This window comes from Aquila chrysaetos, chromosome Z (assembly GCF_900496995.4).
Source record: "Aquila chrysaetos chrysaetos chromosome Z, bAquChr1.4, whole genome shotgun sequence".
Taxonomy (NCBI): Eukaryota; Metazoa; Chordata; class Aves; order Accipitriformes; family Accipitridae; genus Aquila; species Aquila chrysaetos.
Window position 1 is genome coordinate 43,146,802 of NC_044030.1, and position 27,004 is coordinate 43,173,805.

Consider the following 27,004-nt stretch of genomic DNA (forward strand, 5'->3'; position numbering starts at 1 on the left):
ACCTGCCAAATGGCAAATCATTCCACAGCTAGTTTATGAAATAAAATACTTCTAAGCTTCCCAATTACTTGAGAGGGCCATCAAATCAGGCAATTGACAAATGTTTCTAAGCGTTTCTTCTAGTTTTGTTGCATAAATTCATCCTCCTGTGAAAGAAGGAACAAGAGCCATTGTTCTTAATTCACAGTTTTTAGTGAAGCAGTTCTGTAGTGTAATTTTCCCAAGTGATTAACATGTTTGATATGAACTTGGCTTGGCCAAAGCATATAACCTGCTTTGACAAGATGAAAGCCACCTTTCATATCAATGCGCATATCGTAAGTAACAACACTATCTTATGAAAGCAAATTTTTTTCAGTATGTAGGCCAAGAGTCAGAAAAGCACTTAAAAGATAAACACAGGCCTGACTTTAACCACATCCTTTAAATTTAAGATTTGATTGTTTTTAAAAAGACCAACCTAACGGACATGTATATTCTTGTTTCTGTGACAGCGTACTTGGCAGTAGTTATTGCAGCCTGCAGCTTGAATTTTCAGAGAGCCTTGCCACTCTTTATCGTCACTGTCCTAGCCATATTCTTCATCTGCTGGGATTTTTTAATAGCTAAGTATGAAGACAGAATTGCTGCATTCTTTTCCCCTGGAGAAAGATACCTGGAGAAACAGTGTTTTTGGCTGAAATGGTAAATATTACTTACTTCCTATTTATGCAGAAGAACAAAGCATTAGTCAATTTATCCTTATGGTTTTATTTCAGCTGACACCCCCATAAACACAGGGAGATGGATCGTACAAATTGCAATAATATCAAAGACATACAGAATAATTCAACATTTTCCAGTTTCTAGGTGTCAGGCACACCTTTAAGATTGCAATACAATAGGTAGGCATCAAAACTCTTGACAGAAAGTGTAAAAAAATTCCTCAAATTGAGATAGGACAAGTTTGTGATTGCAAGAGAACATGTTCACAGAAGTTCAGATGTGTTGTAGCCTTCTGCATTAATTCTGCAAGCCAGAAGTGCCTCACTGTCACTTGTTCAGAGAGCTGTGAGATTTGTAAAAACCTTAACTCTAACATATGCAAACTGCTAAAGACTGAAGTGTGTTATCTAGACACTACTTTTTCACATATTTCCATAGCAATTCTTACTTGACCTTCAGGAATCAAAACATGCCAGCCACATTTAGTGTCATAGTAAGATCATACAACCTTATTTGGGATGGTAGACGTTCATCTGGTAGATAAATGGTAGATGCTTAGGCCTGGTAGATACTTATTTCAAGTATTCCTGAGCAGTTATCAGGAATATTTCAGTTATTCCTGGGAAAACGGCGAGCCAAAGGAGGCTCACAGACCAAAGAAAAGACCAATTAAAATCTCATTAAAAAGGAAAAGGAAATTGGGACATGCCTTCTATCTCAGCTAGGCCACCTTCTATCTGAGAGAGAAAGAACTCTAAGGAGGAGTCGTTCTGGGTTCTGGAAGATGTCCCAACTTATTCTCAAGATTTTGAAATTATTTTGCCACAGGACCAGGAATTTCTAACAAAGATGCTATAAAGATTGTGATCCGTCTGCTCAGGAGCTACATTAGAAAGCAGTCACACACAGGCACCTCCATTAGATGATTTGGCAGCCTCTTTAGGGAAAGGAGCAAACAGAACAGGAGAGGCCTGATGAGCAGATGGGATGGAACAAGACAGGGGCAATAACTGCTGTATTACCTGGGCTGCAATCCTTAAATTGTACATATCATGGATTAAGTGCTTCACTGTAGGTCACAGGTTCCTCCAAGAGACAGAAAATCTCTCAGGTGTAGAAAGTGTTATTCAACATTGCAATGGCCAAGCCATTTCGTGGACTTGGCCTGCAATATATTTAATCCAGGTCTAAAAATGGAATTTAGATATCTACGTACCAGTAAAATCAGTGGAAGCTAAACAACTTTTAGACACAAGTAACATTAAAGAACTGTGTCTATGTTTAGTTTTCCCTACTGTAAACACGATGATGTATTTCCTTGCCTCTCAGGCTGTTGTTGTGATAGTTACCTTCAATATGCAAGCTGAACACAGTTCTGTGATACTGGGCACCATAGAAACACTGAACACAGATGTACACATGGCTTTTTAAATTGTTTCTGAGATAGCGAAAATTGCTATGATTAAAAGTTCTTTTTCTAAGCAGACTATAGCAGGTTACAAAGAAGTAAATAGTTTGTTACGTGCTCCTCAGTAGTATGTGTTTCATAGGCCCACCACTTAAACAGCACAGTGCAATTCATAAAAAACACAGCCTGTCTTGCCCAGAGCTAAGAAAAGATTCAATGAAGAAGACAGGAAAGGAAAAGGAGGGTGGAGTGAGAAAGGAGGGTATCTTCTCACGCTTCATTTAATAGAAATTACACCCAGACAAGAGTCACTCATGCTTTACTGGGTTTCCCCAAGTTCTGACTTTGGGGACATAGTTGGAAGACTTTTCTTCTGGATGCCACCAAGGGATGTTATTGTCAGAGTTGCATCAGCAAAGACAGGTTCCTGCTTGTGTAGAGCTACACGTTTCAGCTTAATACATTGCTCAGAGAGTTTATTCACAGAGATGTAGATGTTGTGGGGAGGGGAAGGGGAAGGAATATCTGGTCTTCTTCAGGATGTCATGCCTGACACCTTTTTTTTTCCTAGGGTGTTGTGTGCAGGTTTTATTATAGCTATCATCTGCTGGCTCGTCTTTGACACAGCAAAACAGGGATCCCGCCAGCTGATCTCCTTTGGTGGGCTTGTGCTGTATGTTCTCTTGATGTTTATCTTTTCCAAATATCCAAGCAGAGTGAGTATTTAGTCCATATTGGACCTTTTGGGGTTTTTTTGTTCAATGTCTCAAAAGCTATTACCCTACCCTAGCACCAAGTTCAGTAAGAGTAACAGAAAACACATGAACATCAAAATTTAAGCTTGCCAAAACCCAGTGATGTATTTAATTTCTGATGAAAGTCATTTTGCTCTGACATCTTGGGGAGCATGTGTCAGGCTGTACCAGAATCTCTTAGTATTTTGGGAGGCCACTGCCCATCCTTTGCTCCAGCCCTTATGCAGATTGGGATACTTTTGCTCCTGGAGCATCGGTGCAAGCTGAGGCAGGCCTGCTCCATGCTTCCCACCCACAGGAAACTCTCTGCAGTTGTCAGGACATCACTGGCACTTATTTGAGGACACTGTAATCACATCAGCACAAATCGCATGGAACTGGACATGTGCTTCCCTCGTGTAGCTCTTAATCCCTCACAAGTTTGATTCCCACTGCACATGCAGCAGCTGAGTCCAAGCCGAGGTCCTTGCTTTTTACTAACCCACTCCCATAGACTTGTCAATGCCATTTATTTTAATTTAATAAGATGTCCAGTCTGTACTGCTGTGATATTACAAAGGGGTTACTTCAGCCTCTACAACTCCCACCTCAGCTTTTACCCCTGAGTGCAATAGCTAGTGCACAGTGCATGCTTTCATCAGTCATGTATTAATCCATTGTCCAGGTCACCAAGTTTCACCAACATTTTTTCAACACTCCTGCATCAGTGCTGAGACCTTCTTAACAGAAAAAATCCCCCCAGCAGGGACTAATGGACCTGCCATTCCCCATCCTTTACAACTGCTGTTGTCTCCAACTGAGGTGAAAACTCAGGTGCTCCTGTGCTCTCCCATGGGTCCTCATTACACCTAATTGGCTTGTGTTATTCAAATATCATCTGAATAAATTAGAGAGTGCCATCTCAGCTCTTTGCCTTATAAATAATCAGATTCAATTTTCACAAAACAAAGATGTTTTCTGAGGCAGCAGAAGAGAAATCTGCAGTGTAGTGAAGAGGGACCGGTCACAGACAGCCACCTTTTTTCGTAACACTGCCTTTATGTCATATGAATTGCAGTATCTAACTATGAGTGGTTCTCAAGTATCAAATCTCTTTAAAGCTGGGGAACAGAAACAAAATTGAAATTACCAAAGCACACAAAAAAACCCTGTAGCAAAACCTCCTTATTCTCAGTCCAGATACGTGAAGAATCTGCATGCTGAATTACTTTTTTTTTAATGTTTCCATTTCAGTTTAAAAACAAACAAAAAAAAGAAGAATGTCTGCAGCCCTCATTTATGTCTATTTCATTTATAAACTGTAGAACAGGGAGAATTATCTCTCCTTTTCCTACTACTTGGTTACTTGCAGTCTGTGATGGTGAAATGGGCATGTCCACACTTACCTAGCCAGGCTTTCAGCAGCTAGCTCAGATGGAGACATCCACATCCACAGAGCTCTCAAATTAGGAGAGGTGATGCAAGCTCCAAGTCCTGCACAACCTGTTTTGGCAGCTGCTCCTATCCTGCCGTATAGTCAGACAGTACCCTTACATTATTTTAACAAACATCTAAAGTAAATTATTATTTATTTAAATAACAAGTGGTTTCTTTATTTTTCTGTCCATCTAGGTTGCTTGGAGACCAGTATTTTCAGGAATAGGAATGCAGTTTATTCTTGGGCTTCTTATTCTGAGGACCAAAGTGGGGTTTGCTGTATTTAACTGGCTAGGCATTCAGATACAGGTAAGCTACTGGGCAAAAAAATTATTTTTTGTATAAATTTCTGTCTTGAGACTCTTACATAACAGCTAGACAGTTCAAGGGTCCGTTTGCCCCTGGATGTTTTCCCGTCTTGGGAAAAAACGAGTTCTTAGAAAGGTAATTGACTACCTGAATTAATTTCTTTTTTGTCTAGTCCCACAAGACCATGTGGGACAGGTTGATGAGTAATGGCCAGAGTGACCCTGTTTCTTAATGGCTTTACCATCCTGGGCCTGAAATTGTAACTTACATTTCCATTTTAAACTGTATCATTAATTGCATATGTTGGCATCATGAGTATAAATATGTACCACTGTATCAGAATTAAAAAATTAATTTTTTTAGGCTAGCTTTTGGTTACTCCTTTCAAAACTCATTACTTCCATTAAATTTCCATTTTAAACTGTATCGTTTACTGCAGTTATTTGCATGAGAGGGAGTGTAGAAATGCACCACTCTATCAGGATTAAAAAAGAAATTCTTCTTTTAGTATAGCTTATGGCCTTTATTGTGTTGGATACTGCATGAAAATGTGCCCTATGTCCTTGCTGTTTATCTACGTACTCTGAAGCAGCCTGCATTCTCGGCAGAGCAGAGCAGAGACCCTCAGTTCAGCCAGACACAGTCAGTGAAGCCTGGACCCATACAGAGCAGAGCACAAGCTCCTTGGACCTCACCAGATCTCTGCAACACAGCTAGCAATATTTGCGTAGTTTTTAGCAGGGACCCGAAGCTTATGGCTATCTTTCTTTGCTTTCTGTCCCTAGACTTTTCTGGAGTACTCTGACACAGGTGCTAAGTTTGTGTTTGGTGAGAAATACATGAATCATTTCTTTGCTTTTAAGGTAAGTCAGGTTTTATATATGCTGTACGTGGCAGATAGACAACAGAAAAAGGAACAGTATGGCTGGGAAATAAATTCATTGTATGTCTTGTGATATCAGTGCAGTGACCAGAGAAATCAGCTAAGAAGTAAAATATTCCTTACTGTGTGACACTCCAAACAGAAAATTTGGGAACCCCACATAAAGCCCTTCATTTACTGCTGTACACTGGGTTAGGTTACACTTATTTAGTCTAAGTATAACAACATATAATACAAGTAGATAGGACTTTGGGATATGGTTCTACAAGGAATAGGTTAAAAGGCTCCTACCTGGTCACTGAAAGAAATATTACCTCCAGCCTATCTTCCCCACCTCTCCACAAGTAAAGGTGCTATGCTGTGCTATGCTGTTCTATCCTAAACTGCTGTGCAGACCACTGCCTCACAGACATCGCCCCTGTAGAAGTGGAAAACCTAGATATACACTTAAACCAGGAAGAAGGGGTAGAAGCTGCCCATGCATAAGCAGGAAGAATTACATGACATTATTATTACATTAATAAGATCCAAGGGAGATTTCACAGCTCTCCTTTAGGAGACCTTGTCAGGAAACTGCTGGAATACAGCTTATGTGCTCTGTGCTCTCTAACACGCACCAGCATCCTGTCTGGTTTTGCTCACACACATAGCCCATGCCATAATACATGCTAAGGCTGGAATCAAGAACATATAGAGCAAAAAAAACCCCCAAAACCCCAACCATGAGAAATGTATCAGGACGTTCTCAGAGATCATTCTTCTGTCTGGTATTTCAGACACCTGACCGTGGGCTTACACACCTTTTATCTTTTTTTCTTCTGGAGGTGGTATTCCAAGCTGGATATTCTTCACACTTAGCTCTTTCACTATTTAAGGAAGAAGATGCTACATGTAAAATATGCTGCTAATAAGAATAGTCAGAACATCTTAGAGGGGAAAAAAAATGAAGCATTTAATGAAGAAATATAAACTATATTTTAATTGCAGTATTTTTGTACCTTTTGTTTCACTTTCCAGTGTCCTCTGACCTTTACTCTATTGAGCACTTATATGACAATTTGCATTCACAATTACAAATTTTGGAGATGAAATGGTTTTAATGCCCACCCCCAATGCTATTTTTCCTGTGTTTTTCCACAATGCCTTATGAATATTATTTTTTTCACGGTGCTTTTTAATGCCTCAGTGCTGATGCAAAATACTTTGCTGACTAAAGCCATAACCAGGGATCAGACAGTCAAAAATTTGCTTCTGTGTATGCACACATCCATCAGCCTTATTCTATGGGATAAGACAGCAGAAGACATGTGGAGTTTCTAGAAGAGGATAACAGGGACCAGTAGGTTATTTTCACACTGAAAAACAAGAAAGCAAAACCCATGAGTTGATTTTCAGAGCTGCATATGTCTTGCTATAGGAGTATATATGGTAAACAGTGGCAGACAAGTGCACAGCAACACCAAAACATGCTCCATCTGGTCCTTCTGTAGAAAGTGATTTCTCTTTGCCAACATCAGTGACAGCCAGCCTATTCTCCCTTGAAATGCTTGTCATTTATTTAGAGATTAAGATGGTCAAAAGTGCTTTTTTGTGTCTTTCAGATATTTTATGAGGTTTGCATGTAGTGCTGAGCTGTCCAAATCTTGTCCCTAGATATTTCAAAGTGCCCTCCAAAAGAGAAACAGCTCAATCTTGCCTTACCTCTTGAGAGAGAGTAGAGAAGTGATAGGGTATGTCTTCACAGAAAACTGTCAGAGCCCAATTGTAGCCATACTGCATCCTTAGTAGTGTGCAGGGACACCTCAGTTTTCTGCTAACTTGGACACAGTTACCAGATCAGACACATCGCTTGTGTGCACCCACTGGGCATTCTGACCAGTCCCACTACAGCCTTTGAGCACACAGTTTTGGAAGCACTAATTAGTCATAAATACATGCATTTGCGTGCATAAACTGGGTTATTTTAAATGCATATTTATGTATGCAGATGCAGAGTTTCAGAGTTCTGAAAAAAACACTTGCCCACATAAACAAGCACACCCAAATACTTAAGTAGTTAGAAAAAACCTCTTAGCACTAAGTCATCTATCCTGTTGACTATGAAGGGCAAAGTTTGCTTCGAGCAAGTGGGAAATTAGACTTCTGTTATATCAGTAGCTTCCTTTTTATGCCAGGAGGATTATGGCTCCCTGAGAAAGGCTTTACTTTGAAGGTCAGGCTTTAGGAGTGTCTGAAACCAGGATGTTCCTTAAACATCAATAGCAACTTCTCCTTTAAAGAAACATAAGGAAAAACCTGAACATCAAGCCACAAATGGGAGAGGAGTTGTGAGCAACCAACAATTTCAACTCCCTGCACTGAACGTAGCATAGGCAATAACGATGATCCGGAAAGTAGCTCTTTAGTAAGGTCAAACCATATTCCAGAATTTATAATAAATATGAAATTACCCAGTTTATAAAAAATACAAATTAAAGAATTTATTTTCTTAGAGATTGTATTATGGGAATAATTAACTGCAACATTTGTAGGCCACATAAATGTAATTCTAAAGAGCTCTTTGGTACAAATTCTCCATTGAATTATTGTGGCATTTTTCAGAGTTCTTGTTAAATTTATTCATCAGTTAAAACTTGACTGTTTAAAGGTATGTAGTAGGTATCAGGAACTATACATACTGGAGACTAAATTTCCACACAAGTTTGTCCACAGATAGAAGTATAATTCTAATAGTTTAACCATGCAGGTATAATTACACTGCAGGACCCATCCACTCCTCCCATATAGAAACAGGCTAGCCCTTTTTGAGGAGTAGGCTTCTGCTGCAGCTGAGGTCCATATGACTTCCCTGTCATATTTACTTTGCGGCTCTCCCCCCACTTTTCTCAGAGTTGACAACTGTCTCCACCTACAGGCTGTAATGGTGTGTGTATATCCAAATTAAACTGGTGAATTTTTTAATGGTAGAAGCAAGTTGGAGACAATCTCTTTGTCACTTCTTGTTCAGTGTACCCACATCTTTGAAGCAGACTCTGGCGCTCAGAGGGTAAGGGCACTGCAGCAGAAAGAGGCAACTGGAAGTCCATAAGACAGAAGAATGAGTTTTAAGAGCTTTTCTTTCCTTAAAAGCAGTTTCATGCAATCAGTGCATGTTTTTTGAAAAAAACAAAGGGGACTCTTGACCTTTTATTTCCAAATACATTTCACATTTAACCAACAAAGGAAACACTGTCAGTTAAGGCTGGTGTTCCACTATGACCTTCCCCTGCTGTGCAGATATTCTTACACGCATAGGGTGTGGAACAGCCCCATAGTTACAGAGGGAAGCTGTTCTCAGACTCCTTGGATCATCCCCTTGCCCCCTTTTCTCCTAACAGTCCTGCTTCCGCATACATATGACTGTGCCCCGATCCCCTAGCCCTCCAGACCCCTCCTCACATACAAAGGTTTGCATAGTCTATTCCCCTCCTCATCTCCCCAGATCCTGTACCCGCAGCTCCAGCAAGGCTGGGCTCCTTCCACCCTCCCCAGACCTGCTCCTAGCCTGGGCTCCCTTTGCCCTGTGAGTGCTTCGCCAGGTGCCTGACCCTGGAGCACCACCAGAGCTTTCCCCTCCCTCTCCCATGCCCCTGCACAGCTCTTTGCCATCGAGGTACTTGCCTGGACATGCACGCCCTGCTACCCAAGCCCTAAGACCCACGGAAGGAGCCCTCTGATGTTATTGACCCTGTGTCACCTACTCCCCTGGTTTTGGCACCACAAAGAGGGGGACAGAGAGGATGGGGAGCGGAAGAAGTCACTCCTGCATCAGTTTTCCCACTCTTGTCCCACCCACAATGTGCAACCCACGTGGGCCCAGCACAAAGGCAAAGCTCTTCTCAGGGCTGGTGGAGGGGATGTGGTTGCTCCATATAGACATGGGACAGAAGGAGTTTTCCTGAGGCTGTTCCCTCTCCCAACTTTCAAAACCACTGACTTAACACTTTAGTGTATTAACACCGTGGGGAGTCTTTCTGTAAAAAAGTTCTGGGTTTTTTTCAGTTGAACTAGTTTTTTCATGTTTCAAGTGCTTTTCATTGCATTTATCTCTGCAGACAACACAATTGAAACCCCACCGCAATGCCATGTGTTGCAAGTAGCTTATTTCCATTCTGCTTATTTTAGAGTAATAATTTGCCAGTGCTTTCCATGTGATATTGTTATGCCTTAGATAAAAGCTAGTCTGGACATGACAAATCATTACAATTACTTGTAATTAAATGGTTGCTACAGTTTTCTGATGAAGACATAACATAACAGATACCACATTAAGTGACTGGGGATTTAGGCAGGAGGGTTTAGTTATAAAATAGTCTTCAACTTCTTTATGCAGTCAAGGCACAAATTATCACAACTGGAAAACAAACTCCCTGTTTTGTAAAGACAAATGATACATCCAAGAAATGCCTGCAACTGCAAACATGGAAAAACATGTTTTAAAGTTATCTAAATTATTTTCAGAGGAATGTGCACAAGAAATTTGTCAAAGGGTGCCAGCTGCCACCCAGCATAGGCACAACATTGTCTTCTCACTCCTTCAGCTAAAACCAAACCACAGCTCTCAAACTGGAGAGCTTTTCTCATCCATTTGCAGTAAAAGACGAGAGGACACTTGCTTATGGTTTTTACCATCCAGTACAGACAGTTGACCTTTGCATGTCTGCCCACAGCCTCTCCAGACCCATTTCCCTACAGGCATCGCAGCGGTCCCTACTTATGCCAGAGTGTGGAGTTGGCTGGAAGCCAGATGCCTTTCTGGCTAGCACACGCTTAGGAACAGGGAGGAGAAATGGCAGGAGAAAAAAAGGCAGGGGAGAAAGGTGTTACTTTTACTGAACTAAATTTTCTGCTATCACTGCATGGCAAACCACCCCTAAAGGATTGCTAAAAGGATCAGAGAATCAAACTTGAGAAAGCAGCCTCATGTTAACTTTGTTGAAGAGCACAACGATATCTGTGAATTGCACTCTCTCTTTTCAGTGAAAGGTTCTGATCATCTAAATTGAGTTTCCAAACCTTTATCAAAATTGCTGATAGTACTAACTCTCCTCTAGAAAGCCACAGCTTCTATTTACTGAAAAGGCCTGAACTAACACAGCGTTTTGTTCTTTTATGTTCTGTTCGTTACTTTTATTTATGATGTATTATGCCCTCAGTTGAACATACATAAAAGATTCTTAGTGTTAGTGGTACTGTTTTAACTGTAACTAATCTGCCTGCCTAATTTTGAGCCTTTTGGGGGGAATTTTTCTTCCTGTTGTACACTAGCATAAAAACGCTGAGATCCTGTGTATTTAACATACTTGAGAATCAAGTGATATTAGTTTTATTTAGGATGAAAAAACAACACATTTAATAACCCATCAGACAGTGGGTTAGGCATTCATACAATTCTTTTAAATTATATATTTAAGGAAAACATTTTTCCTTCTGTCTCCAATGAAATGTACTTATATTCACTTCTTATATTTAATAAATATACACCTATGAATTTGTTTTTAAACAGATTCTGTCTCTGTGTACAGTTACAGAGCTCTTGAATACTCCACGTTGGCATAATCAATGCTACAAATAAAGCAGAATAAAAGAGGTTTTTCTATAGTGTGCTATTAAAAGGCAGCTACACAGTATGGGTCTTTAAGGAAGCTGCCCTTGATTGTGTGAAATCAAGTCAGCTACAACCGCAATCAAAATCTCTTCGACTTCTGCTTATATAACAGTCTAAATTGTGTTTTTTAAACACAGACACAGAGAAGTTGAGCTCTGAATTCTACACCACAGTCCCACTGTATATATTTCTGTTCATTGTTTTCAAAGTCTACAGATGTACATATCCAAGTCTTTGTAGATGTCATTGCCCAGTAAATGTTTGAGCTAACTTAAACATGGCTATAAACTAATACATATCATGTTAAACCAGACAGTTTGAAAACTGTTGCAGTCCTGTTAGAAAACTATATAGCTACATGAAAAATAGTTAATTCCACCACAAACATAAACAACGAGTCTAGAAGGTTAAAAATTTTCCAGCGTAAGTGTAAACTTAATGATGACTTTTCAATACCTTTAAGTATATCTCCAAAAACATGAGCCTCTTTTTAAAAATTAAATGGCCTACAGAATCAAGGAAAGGAAAACCACTCTAGAAGTGTTAATGATTTTTTGTCTCCAAATCAGGTCCTGCCAATTGTGGTTTTCTTCAGCACAGTAATGTCTATGCTTTACCATATTGGATTCATGCAGTGGCTCATTGGAAAGGTATGAATTTTTACCAGTATATATTCATTTGCCTAGTGTGGGACACTTCTTGCACACATGCAGCCGAACTGTAGCATTGGCCCAGACCAAGTTGCTTAGGGGTAGGCATATGAAAAGTAGTTTTTTATTTTTAACCTGGAAATAGTTCCAAATGTTACCACTGTAAAATCCTAACTGGCATCACATAGCACCCCCCAACCTGATTTTATTGCTAACTTCATAGTAATGGTTAGATTTGCCTGGTTAGTTTTAGTGTTCCTGTGTTTAGATGCCATACTTGCTTAAATCTTCCTTTCTGCCTGGCCCTTTCCCAGCCCCCAAAGTGCAGGATGGAGGTTACATCCCAGACAGTGAATTTCTGCTTTGTACTAAGCATTGCAGTAGCAATTGCATATACCTTCCTATCACAGATCCCCAGAATAAGATCAGAGGCTGGTTCCTCACCTCATGCTCTAAGTGTTCATTTCTGTCAGGTCCTATGTCCAGTGCCAGTGACAACTAAGATAAGAGCAAGTCCACAAAAGTCCATTTCCTGCCCTGTCCACCCAGTGTACTTAACATATGAGGGAAAAGATCTTCCTGCATGGTGGTAGTTAAACCTTATTTGAAGATAGTCTTAAAAAGTCCTTTGTCCTTCTCATTCACAGGATTGTTATATAAACACCACAAACTTCACCTAGCTGAAATACTGTGCTAAAATTTCTATGAGACATTTTTAGCCTTAATCTAAATTTTACCTTTTTTACCTTCCTATGATCCAAGTCCCTTTGGACAGATACATAAGTGGTAAGGACACATCAAAATACCTGCTTTGATTAATTTAGTTTAACAATTTAGTGCCCAGGAAGAGCTTGGGGTACTCTCCATTCTGTTAAATTATTCCTCCTCTGGCTTATTTCAACATGCTACTATTAAATGAATGTCCCATATCTTGAAGCTGAAATCGTTAACTCAGGAAATATTGTAAGGTCTCTCATAACTTTTACATTGACATGATTAATTCAACAAGTGCATGGAATAGGCAGGCCAATGTGTTTTGTTGTTTTTTTTTTTAATCATTTTAGGTTGGTTGGATAATGCAAATTTTCATGGGGACAACTCCTGTTGAGTCTCTGGTAGCTGCGGGTAACATATTTGTGGGACAGGTGAGTTGGAGCATAGAAAAACATGCTAGCACAGGATTACTGAGTATTGTGAAATACTGCTGCTCAGCGAGCATCTGTGTATAAAAAAATCATCATTTCATATGAAGCTAGGACTCCAGTACAGCAGGACAGGTGGTTGATTTCCAGAATTCCAATACGTTCATATGTCAGCAGTGATACACAATGGGGTGGGTTTTGGAAACCATATGTTTTCCCAACAGAAAGTCAAGCATAAATGTAGGTCATAGATCTCTCTTAAAAAGACTGCCAGACTACTCCAAGGCTATGAAGAAATAACAATTTCAGGTTTTTTTCAATTGAAAAGGCAAATGGGGTGAAAAGAGGGCATGTGAGTCAGGCAAGGGCAAGAAAGACAGACAATGCAGAAAACTGAGATCCAGGGCTGGCTGTGCAAGGCCTTAACCACAAAAGCATGGGACAGTCTACCAGCCCACTTTAATGGGAAATCCATTAAACCTGCACTACAGCAGTGTCTGTCCCAGGCTTCAGAGCAATGTGGAAAGATGACCAAGTAGCATCCAAGCCCAAAAGCGACATTAGCATATCAGTTATTTAGCAGTGGTGCATCACTATATCCCAGTGCTTCAAGATTTAAACTAGTACCTCTTCATGACAGTGCCTCCAGCATGTGCTTGCACATATGCCAGAGGGGCTGGGAGCTTTAAGCTGCCTGTAGTGGCTAGTACACATTTCCCTTGACACACAGCCTTACCTGTGCTGTCCCTAACTCACTCAGAATTGGATTAGGATTTCTTGGCAATTTCATTGGACCTTTGGAGCAGACATCAAACCAGCAAACGTTGTCTTCAGACAAGATGGATGTTGGTACAATTTTCCTTCTTAGGGTAAAAAAAAACCCCAGCCTATTAATATTCAGAGCACTCATTAGCACTAAGATTAACTAGTCAAAGATACCTAAGAAAGTGTGATGCAGCCACTTGTTTTTCTGCCCTGTTAATAAAATAAACCTCTGAGGGTTTATTAGGAAGTTCTTAATTTGGTAGTTGTTTTTCACTTCCAGACTGAGTCTCCTCTCCTGGTACGGCCCTACTTACCATACATCACCAGATCTGAACTCCATGCAATCATGACAGCAGGATTCTCAACTATTGCTGGAAGTGTCTTAGGAGCATATATTTCTTTTGGGGTAAGATGGGGAAAGAGAACTGGAAAATACACTGTTGACCTGAAATCAAGTAAGTATAGAAGCCCAGCTAAAATGCTTTGGAATTATACCTGAGTCATTCCCATCTTTTTTTTTTTTCTGAAAGAATTAACCACAAAAATCCCCTGTATTCTGACAGTAAAAAGGATACCAAGATCTGACCTTCAAGATACTGTTAAGTAGCACAAACACCTACCTAAGTAATGCAGAGAGGCTTCCTGCCATAGCTGCATGGAAATGACTGATTTGAATACCTTCCTACAGTCCAGATGAACTGACATGTGGAATATACTAATTAACTGATCAACCCTCCCACTTCTGTGGCAGTGATATAGATAAAGTCCTTCAGGAACTGTTGCTAGCCATATGACCCTAAAGACCTGACTTGTGACTGAGGTTCTAGCAATGCTGTACAAACATGGGTAGTAAATGTCTTATCTGCTAAGGGGCTGGCAACACAAAGGCAGAAAAACAGGGCTGAAGGTGTGATTTATGATCAGAGTCACTGTGGGATGGTTGATAAATATATTAGTTCCATATATGAATAAAATACAGTGGAGAGGCAGAGGTAAGAAGGGATTATTGGCCAAAAGGACCAAGAGAGTAAGAGAAGAAAAGGACAGATGGAAATACTGAAGAAGTTAGCAAAGAAGTTGTTTTGTGTAGAAATTTGTGGAAGAAGGGTTGAAAGAGGAATCGAAGACTTTCTGTTAGGCCATGTAAAATTTTTTTTTTTAAAACACAACTTCAAGGGACAAAAACACTTTTCTGCCACTACAGGGCACGCAAGGGGTGTAAAGGAAGGCTGGCTGGCTCTCAATCACCTGCTCTGCTATTGCTATGCCCAGCTGCACTTGATGGACCTGGCTTTTTGTTGTTTCTTTGCCTTCTGGCTTGCCACTGGAGAGAAGTGAAGCAGTTTGCCTCTTGGAAAGATTACTGCATACTTTCCACTACTTAGACTTTTCCTGTCTCCAGTTGGCTTTTCTCCTGTATTGCTCATTCTCTTCCTTATGAGCAATATGAACTTTTTAATGACCCCCTGTAGAAAAATCATCCAAGCATCTAACAATTTTAATTGCTTTTCTCTATGTTTGTGCATGATGTAGTTATCACAGCATATTTTCTGTCACATGTATTTCTAGGTTTCCGCCTCCCACCTACTGACTGCTTCTGTCATGTCAGCACCAGCATCATTAGCCACCTCCAAACTATTCTGGCCCGAAACTGAAAAGCCAACAGTAACTCTGAGGGGTGGCCTACAAATGGCAAAAGGGTAAGCTGATATACGCTCTAGTGAATAGTAACACTCATGCAAAAGTGGGGTTTGGAAAAATAACTCCTCACACATAAGCTTTTGGGGTAGTACTTGGTCGATGTGCAATCAATAAATTAATTACACACCAATATACCCCAAATGAGCAGTTTGTGCATTCAGGTGCAGCATGGCCTATTACAGCGTATGGTGGTATCACTACCCATTGGGATAGGCACAGAGACAACAAGGACCTGGGCCAGACAGTAAACTCTCCAGAGAAAGAGGGAAATGCCTACCTGAGTTGAGCCACCAAGAGGTTTTTCCATTTGCTCTGTTGCTCTTTGCTTTGTAATAAATCTGTAAATGCAAACATACAAAAGCAAAGGTGGAGCAATCATTTCAACAGTGACAGCAGTGAACTTGTTGCCCATCTGCAAGGAGACTCACTTGCCTTGTGAACAACAGGCAAAGGAAAAGGTTTGTAAGGAGCTGTTAATGAATAGATGGGGCAAGGGGTGCCCGAAAGAAAAGCAATGACCACTCCCCTGTCTCAATGGAGCCACAGGCAGTCACAGTACAGAGACCTGATCCAGATCGTGCCTAACCCCAAATGTGCCAGAATTCATCCTCAAGGCAACAAAAGCACACCCTCCCACTGGCTCCTGTGAGGATCAAGAGCAAAAACCTACTCCACCTCATCATTGTTTTCCCTATGAGTGAACAAACAGTGTCAGTAGTAGTTTTCTAATCAAGTCCATGTAACTTTTAGTTCTGTGATTTGCTCTTGAATTAAAAAATGTTAACACTCTGGTTTTCTTTTCATTGATAAAGTGAATCAAAGAACCTGCTGGAAGCAGCCAGTCAAGGTGCCTCTACCTCCATCCCGCTGGTAGCAAACATTGTCGTGAATCTGATCTCCTTCCTTGCCCTGCTGGCTTTCCTTGACTCGGCCCTCTCTTGGGTGGGCAATCTGTTTGACTATCCACAGCTGAACTTTGAGGTATGGTCTCCATGTCCTTCATGCAGCTTATATACATGCATAATTTGTCTTTCTCAAATTAAATGCCTGTGCGGTTTTGTTGTGGGGGGTTTGATTTTTTTAAATATGATCGAAATGTGTATTTTTACATGCATGTTCTTGAAAAAAGTCTTTACAGCCAAAGGAAAATTGTTGCCATGTAAATATTTCTGTATCCATTAGTCCATGTGTACCTTCCCTCTGTGGTGGTCTTGCTAACTAGCAGAGTATGTTTACAGAGCATTGTATGCTAATACCTGCCTCCTCTGACATGGCAGTGCAGCAGGTCTGTTGGTTACACACTTGCCAGGCCATTAACATCTTCTCCAGCTAAACTTTAAAGTGGCTTTAGCTTCAGAGCCCCATCAACCCCTCAATGCTCACTAGCTTCACTTAGACAAGGACACTGGGGCAAGTCTGAACCCACACCTACTCAATACCCATTAGTTCTCAACACAATTACATTGTAAAACTGCACCCAAATCATTCAGCTGAGGAAACAGGTTTTAAACAGGATTTCTTTTTTAACCTAGGTCAATACATCATTTTTTGACCCAGTGCAACAATCTTGGTTCAATGGTTTTGAACTCTTTGTTTTGCAAGCTCCTGATAAAAGTCCCGTGTGAAACAAGGATGTAACATTGCAATAAAGTGCTGCAGAATTGAATAGGCAGTCAGTCATAGCAGATGTGGCTTCAGCAATATTAAAATGTTACCCTGCGCAGCTTCCATACATTATCCCACTGCACAGACACCCACAGCAGAGGAAATGGAGTAAGATTTGGACAGATAGATAACCCACAAGGAGTGGAGACCCACAGACATGTTGCATTCAGCCATCCATCCCTTTTGAGAGGCACTAACTTCCAGCCTTTTGCGGGCAGAGAAACCAACCAGGAATAGTAACTGCTTAAACACCTCAGTTACATTCATTAAGGACAACCTGACAAAGCCCTTTCACAGCTGGAGCTATTTTCTCTCTTATATAAAAATCAGCAATACTGTGATATGGAATTTTTTAAAAATTTGCATAGAACTTGTAAAGCTAGGCAAAAAGGTACAGCTTTAATTATGTCAGATACACAACTTTTATGCAGAGACAAGTCATTTGTTTACACCAGTTGGAGTCCAATAACCTGGTAATTAAGCATGTTCATTAACACACTTGATTTAATCAGCAGAAGAACTAGACTTCTCAATTCTCTTATCAGCTCTTTTAACTTAACCCTCAGTCTTTGTTTCAAACACTGTGCCCAATGTGAAGCCATTGTGGGGGGAAAAAAGGCACAGAAACTTGTTTTATCTTAGGTGTAAAATCAGGGACATAGCTAATTACTTTGTTTTATCTAGATTTTGGGTTAGTCTTTTAAAAATTACTCAGGCATACTTCACTGTTAAAACTGCTGTCTCCCAGACATATTGGCAGTAAGAATTCAAGACCAATTTTCCTCTGCTGAAATAAAACCATCCTTATTTTAAATTTCGAGAACTTACCACATGCCATTGTTCTTTGACCAACCATATCTTTTGACCTGCTTTGTCTTACATATTTTGCAGAACATTTGTGCTTATGTCTTCATGCCATTCTCTTTCATGATGGGGGTAGACTGGGAAGACAGTTTTATTGTTGGTGGACTACTAGGTTATAAAACTTTCTTCAATGAATTTGTGGCTTATGAGCGCCTCTCAAAACTGATTCACAACAGAAAAAAGGGTGGGAGCATGTACATTGATGGTGTGAAGCAGTATATGACTGTAAGTAACATTTTCTATTCTACAGATTTATTGGATCTAATACTTTTCTGCTGAAACTCAACTTATTTTTTAATAAGGGCATAAAGAGATAATGGTTGCATTTTACCCTAAAGCGTGTCTTTCAGTGACAGAGTTCAATTATGAAAATTCAGCATTGCTTTGTGAGGCTGCCATGACTATCATCACACTAGCTATCTCAAACAAGCATAGCAAAAGGAAGGCACAGTTTTGGGGAACATGCAATGTCCCACAGGACACTGCACTTAAGATGAAGGCTGCCTTGAAGGTGAGTTTCTTCTTACCTCATTCTTAGCTAGCATTTCCCTATGAGATACTCTCCCAAGAAAATCCTGGGCAATAACTGGAGGATTCAGTGGAGGATACAATGCACTGAGGAAGAAACCTATAGGGTGGGAACACAAAGGGCGTCCTAGGTGTGTGCACACGGGCAAAGAGCATGCAGTGACGAAGGCTGACCTTTGCAGTCATGACTGCTCCCCCATGTGGCATCCACATGCGCAGCCTGTGCTGAATTTGTCCCCATTCTAAGCACAGGCAGAGAAAACCGTGATATGTGGATTTACACCTACACTGGCCTTTCTTCCTCAAATCAAAACAAATTGTCACTGTAGAGTACCCTTAATTAGGAAGCATCCTTTTGTACAGCTTTTATTCTTCATTTAATCTGGTGTGATGCTGTGGATACCTGCCTTACATACAAAACTGCAAACATGTTCCTGACCACTTGTGTTCCTTAATACAAGAACATATTTCACACATGGAGGTAGAAAGCCAGGTGGTCTGATCAAATACTTACATGTTTGCCTGAGCATCCATTACCAATGTTCCTGGAATTCCTGGAAATAGGATCCTGGGCTAGATGGACCTTTGATCTGCCCTACTGTAATCATGCTATGTTCTAGAAGGGGAATATGGCTCTGAACTTCTGAATGAGTGAATAGGGGTTTTTTTAATCCAGGAGTCAGCCTTAAAATGCAGACCCCATCAACCATATTCCACCTTTTTTTTTTTTTTTTTTTTTTTTAGTAAGATGTCATATAGAACCTCCATGTTCACTTCTAATACCTATAAAGAGCTATATTAACTTCCATAGTAAAAAACTCTAAGATATAAAAATAATTTTGATTCATAACAGAAGTAAAAATTGCGCAGTAACCATTTTAATTATGGCACAACACTTCAGGTAAGAGTGCGCTTGACTTCCACTTTTAATTTCTCTTCAGTTTCAGAACCCTCTAATACATCCAGGCACAGATATTCAATCAAAGCAAGCAAACAAGCTGTCTTCTGAACTCAGTAATAACAAGGCTTCCTGTTTTCAGAGCAAGGGAAGTGCAAATAAAAGCAGGGAAATCACAGTACACAAAGCCTTTTCTAGGAAAAGCAGGTAGAGTGGGTACTTGAAAAGCTTTTTCCTGCATATGTGCAGAGGGATTGAAAACTTCTACAAATTGCTTTTCATAAAACAATAATGGAAACAAAGAAACTTCTAATAAACAGGAAACGTACTAGAACACTCACTCAGGCATCTTCAGCTTGGGCCTAAAACACAGTAAATAGGAGTTTAAAGCTGCCAGGGGAACAAAAATCCATGTGCTGACATATGTGAGGTATGTTGCCTCCTTTCCCAAAACGTCTGAACTACATTTGTCTGAAGGTTTGTGAGGTTTGTAGCCTGATTTCACCCAAAGTAATTTTGTGTCCCGTGAGGGGTCCCTCCATGGGGGCAAAGGTCAACCCAAACTTGCCTCTGCTATGACGTCCAGACTGAGATGCTGTTGCCCAAGGGGAGGAAGGTGCCTGAAGGTAGGAAGGAAATAAGTCTCTAATGGGGATTCCAAAATGATAATGTCCCTCTGCCTGTTAGCATATCAAAGCACCCACTCTCTAGGAGACCCACTTCCCTTTTCTTCTTCTGTGCACAGGGTGGAGCATGCACAGAGCAGCTACATGAATCCGTCTGCTTGTTCAGGGACAAAGAAGTCAGGGATATATACCAAAACTTGAGGTTTCAACAGAGTGTTATAGAATCATAGAATCATTTAGGTTGGGAAAGACCTTCAAGATCATCGAGTCCAACCATCAGTGATGCCCACTAAACCATGTCCTGAAGTGCCTTGTCTACGCGCTTTCGGAATACCTCCAGGGATGGTGACTCAACCACTTCCCTGGGCAGCCTGTTCCAATGCCTGACAACACTTTCAGTGAAGATGTTTTCCCTAATATCCAAACTAAACCTCCCCTGGCAAAACTTGAGGCCATTTCCTCTTGTCCTATCACCAGCCACCTGACAGAAGAGACCAACACCCACCTGGCTACAACTTCCTTTCAGGTAGTTGTAGAGAGTGGTAAGGTCTCCCCTCAGCCTCCTCTTCTCCAAACTAAACAGCCCCAGTTCCCTCAGCCGCTTCTCATAAGAATTGTGCTCCAGGCCCCTCACCAACTTGGTTGCCCTTCTCTGGATACGCTCCAGCACCTCAATGTCTTTCTTGCAGTGAGGGGCCCAAAACTGAACACGGTATTCAAGGTGCGGTCTCATCAGTGCCGAGTACAGGGGGACAATCACTTCCCTAGTCCTGCTGGCCACACTGTTTCTGATAAAGGCCAGGATGCCGTTGGTCTTCTTGGCCACCTGGGCACACTGCTGGCTCATATTCAGCCAGCTGTCAACCAGCACCCCCAGGTCTTTTTCTGCCGGGCAGCTTTCCAGCCATTCTTCCCCAAGCGTATAGAGGCAGTCCAGCTATGAACAACAAGCTGAGTTAAAGCTCTCTGACTCATTCCTTCAGAAAACAGCAGCTAAATTGCCACTAGTAAGATAAGAATTATATTTTGTCTTTAATTACTAGTACTCAATTCAACAAGGCACAGCAATGTACATGAAAAATAAAACCATCACATGGTTTATGAGTCCTCACATGGGCAGTGGGTATGAAAGCCTGCACCTTTCAGCAAGAGAAGGAGCCTGCCTTGAGGAAAGCCACACACTGGGGCAGCAACCAAGCAAAATGGAGTGATTTCAGTACTTGGAGCCCTGAGCTGCAATACCATGTTTTCAGACCTCTAAATCAGCACAAGCTGTCTCAAACCACTCAACAGGATGTGTGTTTGTCTTCCAGGTTCGCTCTGAAGTCATTGCCACCTATGGGCTTTGTGGATTTGCCAATTTCGGCTCCCTGGGACTGGTAATAGGAGGCCTGAGTAAGAACACTTCTCACAGACAATTTATTTGGCAAGCAAATCCCAAAGAAAACACCCAAATGAACAGGCTGTGGGTGAAGCTTAGCAGCCTTAGGGGCTGAGCAGCTGCTCTGCTGAGACCTAGCATGCAACTGTGCATGGGAGATCTCCCAGAGGGGTGCGGGCTTTGGTGTGGAGGTACTGGGAGAGGGGCTGAGGGGAAGGCGAGGGGACCAAGCCCTGCCAATAGGCCTCCCTGTCCAGCCCTTACACCATGAACCTGAGCTAGTACAGCCCTTGGGCTTCAGGAGGAGCAAACCATCTCCGCAGCCTGCTGGTCTGAAAGACAAGTTGGCTGTTTCCTGTAAAAATATCGCATATATGCAGTAAGCTTACGGGGATGGGGGAAGGCTTTTCAGATCTCGAGGGGAAAAGAAAAATTGAAAAACCATCTGAGTTCCTCACTGGGCAGCCAGAATTGCTGGCAGCTGCCTTTACCCTGGAGCCCAGGTGGGCTCCGTGGTACCAGCAGCGGGGCAGCGTGGAGGAGCAGGACCCAGCCACGGGGCCAGACCCCGGTGCCATGCCTGGGGTTTACTTCCGAAAGCTGCCATCAGCCAGCACAGATGTGCAAACTGCTAAACCAAACAGAAGTCTCCATTTTATACACAAGCCACCTTCTTAACAGAAAGCCAACATTGGCACTAGGCCTTCAAATGGCCAATGTCTCATTTTCCCTCCTTTTTTCTCCTAGTTCAAACTGCAGGGTGGGAATTTCTTGTGGTGGGAGAGCTGGCAGGTTCATCTTCTTTGTGTCTATATGTATTTATGTTTGACACACACTTTTTTTCTTCTGTATTTATGTTTGACACACACTTTTTTTCTTCCTAGCAAGCATTGCTCCCTCAAAAAAAAAGGAAATAGCTGGTGGTGCTTTCAGAGCAATGATTGCAGGAACTGTTGCCTGTTTCATGACAGCTTGTGTTGCAGGTACCGTACCCAAGTTTGGTGTCTCTTACAGTCAGTGACCACAGGGTGGCAGTGCCTCGGTACGATAGACACAGCTGGGCGACTCCGGTCACTCAAACACTAGTATTTTCAGGTTTGGCAGAATTAGAAGTCAATATGCAGAATATGAAAGGTTCCTGAAAACTGGGATATGAAAAGATTTATTTTATTTCTTCCATTACGTCTTACCTCTTTTTTTGTTAGTCTGTGTGTAACACATGACTCATGAACAAAGCAAGTTATAGCTGAGTTAAAATCCTTCTTCCACACCACTGGCTACAGAAATACAGAAGAAATTATGGAGCAGAAACAGAGAATTGTAACAGAGAAGGAGCAAGGGGGAAGCTGAACAACTTTTTGCCTTAGTGTTAAATTGATATTTTGGGCTGATAGTATTCCTACAGAGCAGTTAAGTTAATGAAACCGTCCTAAGGTGGGACTCAACAGCAGCCAGAATGTTTCATCTTACCATGCCCCAGTGACTGACAGCCCCAAGTCTTATCTTCCTCTTCATTAGTCATTAAGACAATTGTTAATTACTTCACAGGAATGCTGACTGTCCCTGGTCTGGAAATTCCTTGCCACATCTTATTAGGAAACACCTTCAACTCCACAGATTTCCCTGCCAACGGCACAGAGGTAGTTGAATGCTGCCAGCAGCTCTTTACCAGGTATCGAGGAACTCTTTATCCTTCTGTCAGCATAATTTAGGGAGCTCACATATTCTCTAAAAGCCTAATTTTTTTTTTTTAATTTGGCTTTTTTCTTAGGCACCTGCTATCCATGAACTTGCATCTTTTAAAGAAACAAATATTTTAATGCTGCTGAATTGCTTTCCTTTTCTTGGGCATTTCTCTGTTACATGCCAAACACAAACAGAACCAACAGAGAACTCAAAACATCTTTGTCCAAACCTGAGCTTCCTGGAAGGCTAAAAGATTCAGCAGTCTAGCTCAGGCTCATCTCAAATATTAACAAAAAATAAATCAAATATTTGAACTAACATAATGTTAACATAGTATCTGAGTATAACTAGCTGGAAAAAACCAAGATCTTTTCCTTCTGCTGTTTATTAATCTGGCTGAAGATAATAGTAATCGTGCCTGTTTACCTAGAAAACTTTACACACATTCAAGGTAGAAAAATATTCTGAGGTAAATTGTATTTGATAATTCTTTATCCAAGATAGAGAAGAAAGAAATAATGATATTAAATAAGGAGTATATTCAGACATACTTAACACTGCTTCACAAAGAACCAAAGTTCTATGTATTTAGATTATGGCAAGAACCTTTTAAATTTGTCCTAATGTGTTGCTTTTTTTTACATTTGCACAACTAATTGCTTTAGAAATAAGTACTCTAATTCAGCTTTTTTCCATGCTATTGAAAATAGAACTTCATCCTTCTTTTCACATTTCTTTTAGCAAAGACAATGCTCTGAGATTGAGCATTTGTCTACAACAAAAACATACAATGTAAATGTAACCGTGAAGTTGCTGTAATCTAACCTGCAAGAATTCTCTCAACAAAATCTCCAAATGGTGAAATTTTTCAGAATTTTTTTTATTTCACTGGATCTGCCTTCACACCCCCTCGCTTAACTAAAACAGCGGTTTTGTGTGTGTAGTAGAGAGGTATCTTGTTACATCTTCTTAGTGTCAAGACTTGTGGCAACTTGAGATTTCTTGTGGTGTTTAACTCCTCATGTTAGGAATCAAAATTCCAATTCTAACTTCAGGTGATTTTTTTCTCTCTCTATTATTCTTTTGACACACATTTCTTCCTTCCGTGTCTTGACATAAAATGTAGCTGTGAATATGGGCAAGTACAATATGTAAGGTGGCCTTATTTTTATGGTAACATTTTTAGATTTCACGAAAAGGTAATTTAAGAAAATTATTCTTGTTGGTATCAAGATCACCAGCTTCTGCCTGAACATCAGTGCTTGCATACCACTGCAAGGAATTTCTGTTCTTGCAACCTGATGTTCCAAATGAGTTTATCATAAAATTGAACCAGTGTCAAAATCTTTTTTGCACAGTAAAAACCATCTGTGATATTGGGTACCTTCCTTCACTTATATTTCTTCATCACTCCAACTTTTCCTCATCACACTAATTTTAACTCTACCAGGTTGCTACAAAGACAAGAACTTGCTCTGTTTTCACCAGAATCAATGTTGAGCAAATGCTTTGAAGATGCAAAAACATTGAATAGTGAAGTGAAACCCTCAATCATTTCAGTTATCTAAGAAGATATACTTGGGGCACAAGGACTTTATACAGAAAAGCAGGCATCACCCTGATAAAAAGGGAGAACATCTGGCACATGGCTGGTGTTCGGAAAGTCTTCTCTCTGTTTAATTTCTCATGAAAATTTGAACACATTTAAAGTTGCTTTGGAGAAAGTATGTGTGTGTGTGTGCATGTGCATGTGTATGTGCATATGTGTGTGTATATATACATGTACTACATATATGGGGGGGAGGGGAGAGAGAGAGAGAGATTCCCATAAGAGAAGAGGAGTATATCTGATTTCTGCTTTTATCTCCTTCTCCAGTGTAAATCATTCGCAGGAGATCTTCCCTGGAGGAAACTACAGCCTGAGTTCCTGGAAAGGATGTTGCCAAATACTGCATCAACCTGCTTTTCATTGCACTTGGATTAAGTCTTAATTGGGGGGGGGCAGGGATAGATCATAAATAAGAGCTGTGTTCCTTGGTAGAAATTTCCTTTTCCACAGCAATTGTGAACACCCCCCCCCCCGCCCTTTATTGTCCATCTCTTACCAGCCCAATTCCTCTGACTTGCTTGGAATTACTCATAAATTAAACTAGGATAAATGCAAGACACCTCTTGCTGCAGATGTCTTCTCCCATTACAGATCAGAAGAGGAAAACATTTCTGAGCCTGATACTCATGATTTCATTTCTACCCTGAAACTGATGAATCTGTAGAATTAAACTGCTGTAGGGAAGAACAAAATCAAATTCAGAGGATTTTGAGTGTCACTTACAGAAAGCTGTGAACTAGAAATAATGGTTAGAATTGCCATCCATTCCTAATACTATTTCTGCTCTTTTTGATACCAAAGAAGTGGTTTTACTGCACGAAGATAAATGTCTCTGTTCTCAGAAATCTCTGCACATTTCTTCTGGTAACTATGGCTGCACATGAACTGAGCTGCTAACGTGGGTGCACCTCACAACTTGGTCACTGAAGCACCCAAATCAGGGACTAGCCACTGTGTGCCCCAGTACCCCTCTTTCTGCCCCCAGAGGTATCCAGGCCACATCCTGATCCAGGAGGTTGGCTTCTGTTTGGAGATAACTCATATAAATGGAAATGTCCAAAATCCAAAGAAAGTTTTCTGTATCGATTCTTCTCAATCTATGTTATTAATAATTGTGAAAATTGAGCCTGGAGTCACCAACCAGGAGCTCAGAGCAGTATTCGTACCAGAAACAACAGAGCTGTGCTGCAAACCAAATGTGGGTAAAATCAGGTCACAATCTGACTACTCCCTGTGAAAGCAACATTAATAGATCTTGAACACCTCTAGAACATCCTCTTGAAGATGAAAGTCTGTTATGCTTTTAAGCTTCAGACCTTTCATGACTCCAAAACTAAAAAGTTGTTTGCAGTTTGTTTTGCAAAAGATTGTAATATATATATTCCTATCCTATGCCATTGTTAATGCCAAAGACTTGGGAAAAAAGCTAAGAACTGAAGTACAGGAACAAAAGTCCTGACATACCTCCCAAATGAAACTTGTGCAGACAGAAATGAACCAGTCTATTCTGATAAAACAATAACTAACTTTTCAATCTTTCATTAATTATTGCAGAATCTGTTCTGGGAAATCCACATTCATGAACTTAAAACAGCTACCAGTACAGCTATTTTCAGGGGGCATTTATTTGGACTTATTGTAAAAGATGGTAGTCTCCTGTAAAACTCAGTTTATTAACTTAATCTTCTGAAAAAATATAAATACCAATATTACTACTATTTGTGATTTTTATCATGGTTTTCATATTGTTAGCTGCTTTTCTTTGGCCTCATCCACCTAGGCTTAGGAGACTGCATGTCAACCTCAGTTTTTGGTGCTTTTAAAGAATGTTGTTAATCCTAATTATGGCAGATATAGGCTCAAATATTATACGCAAGCCTGTCCTAAAAAAACTGCATGGGTTTGGTCCACAATTTTTAGCCAGCATCCTGGTTATAGCAGGGTTTAGCTTTCAAGTAAGTTTAGAGTCTGAAATAGAGAAATATATTCTTTCAAGGGAAATTAATCAGAAACATTAACTCTCACTGTCAAGCAGAATACCCCCCACACCCCCTGCTTATAAATCATCACTGGCACTCTCCCTCCTTGCTGCTCCCTAGCATGCTCTATTTACTATTGGTCTTTTGAAATGGCTGCTTTTCCCATTGCCACAATTGTAAGCTGGTTAAAAGGGCTACTCCAGCTAGTAAGGACAACCATGCATGAACTTCTAAAAAAGCCTCTCATATAGCTTGAGACAGCAGCCTTCCTCCCACAGAAGAGATGTGGTGTGTTTCTTTTCTTTTTTAGGACTCCTCTATAGCAGGATTACATGGAAGGCAATTTTAGCAGAGGATATGTGACATTGCTCTATCTATACCTGGTCA

At 40.7% G+C, this 27,004-nt stretch overlaps 1 protein-coding gene across 1 annotated transcript in view; it reads left to right on the forward strand.

Annotated features, from left to right (window-relative positions):
* SLC28A3 (solute carrier family 28 member 3) overlaps positions 1–26,299 on the forward strand; it is a 44,230-nt gene extending 17,931 nt beyond the window's left edge. The window contains exons 4-17 of the mRNA XM_030005848.1: positions 495–684; positions 2,685–2,829; positions 4,480–4,593; positions 5,379–5,456; positions 11,693–11,773; positions 12,838–12,918; positions 13,961–14,086; positions 15,250–15,380; positions 16,194–16,362; positions 17,938–18,135; positions 21,276–21,357; positions 22,228–22,326; positions 22,892–23,015; positions 24,906–26,299. Coding sequence (XP_029861708.1) covers positions 495–684; positions 2,685–2,829; positions 4,480–4,593; positions 5,379–5,456; positions 11,693–11,773; positions 12,838–12,918; positions 13,961–14,086; positions 15,250–15,380; positions 16,194–16,362; positions 17,938–18,135; positions 21,276–21,357; positions 22,228–22,326; positions 22,892–23,015; positions 24,906–25,020 — 1,733 coding nt within the window. The 3' untranslated portion in view covers positions 25,021–26,299. The remainder of the gene's footprint in view (positions 1–494; positions 685–2,684; positions 2,830–4,479; positions 4,594–5,378; positions 5,457–11,692; positions 11,774–12,837; positions 12,919–13,960; positions 14,087–15,249; positions 15,381–16,193; positions 16,363–17,937; positions 18,136–21,275; positions 21,358–22,227; positions 22,327–22,891; positions 23,016–24,905) is intronic.
* Positions 26,300–27,004: the final 705 nt, after the last annotated feature.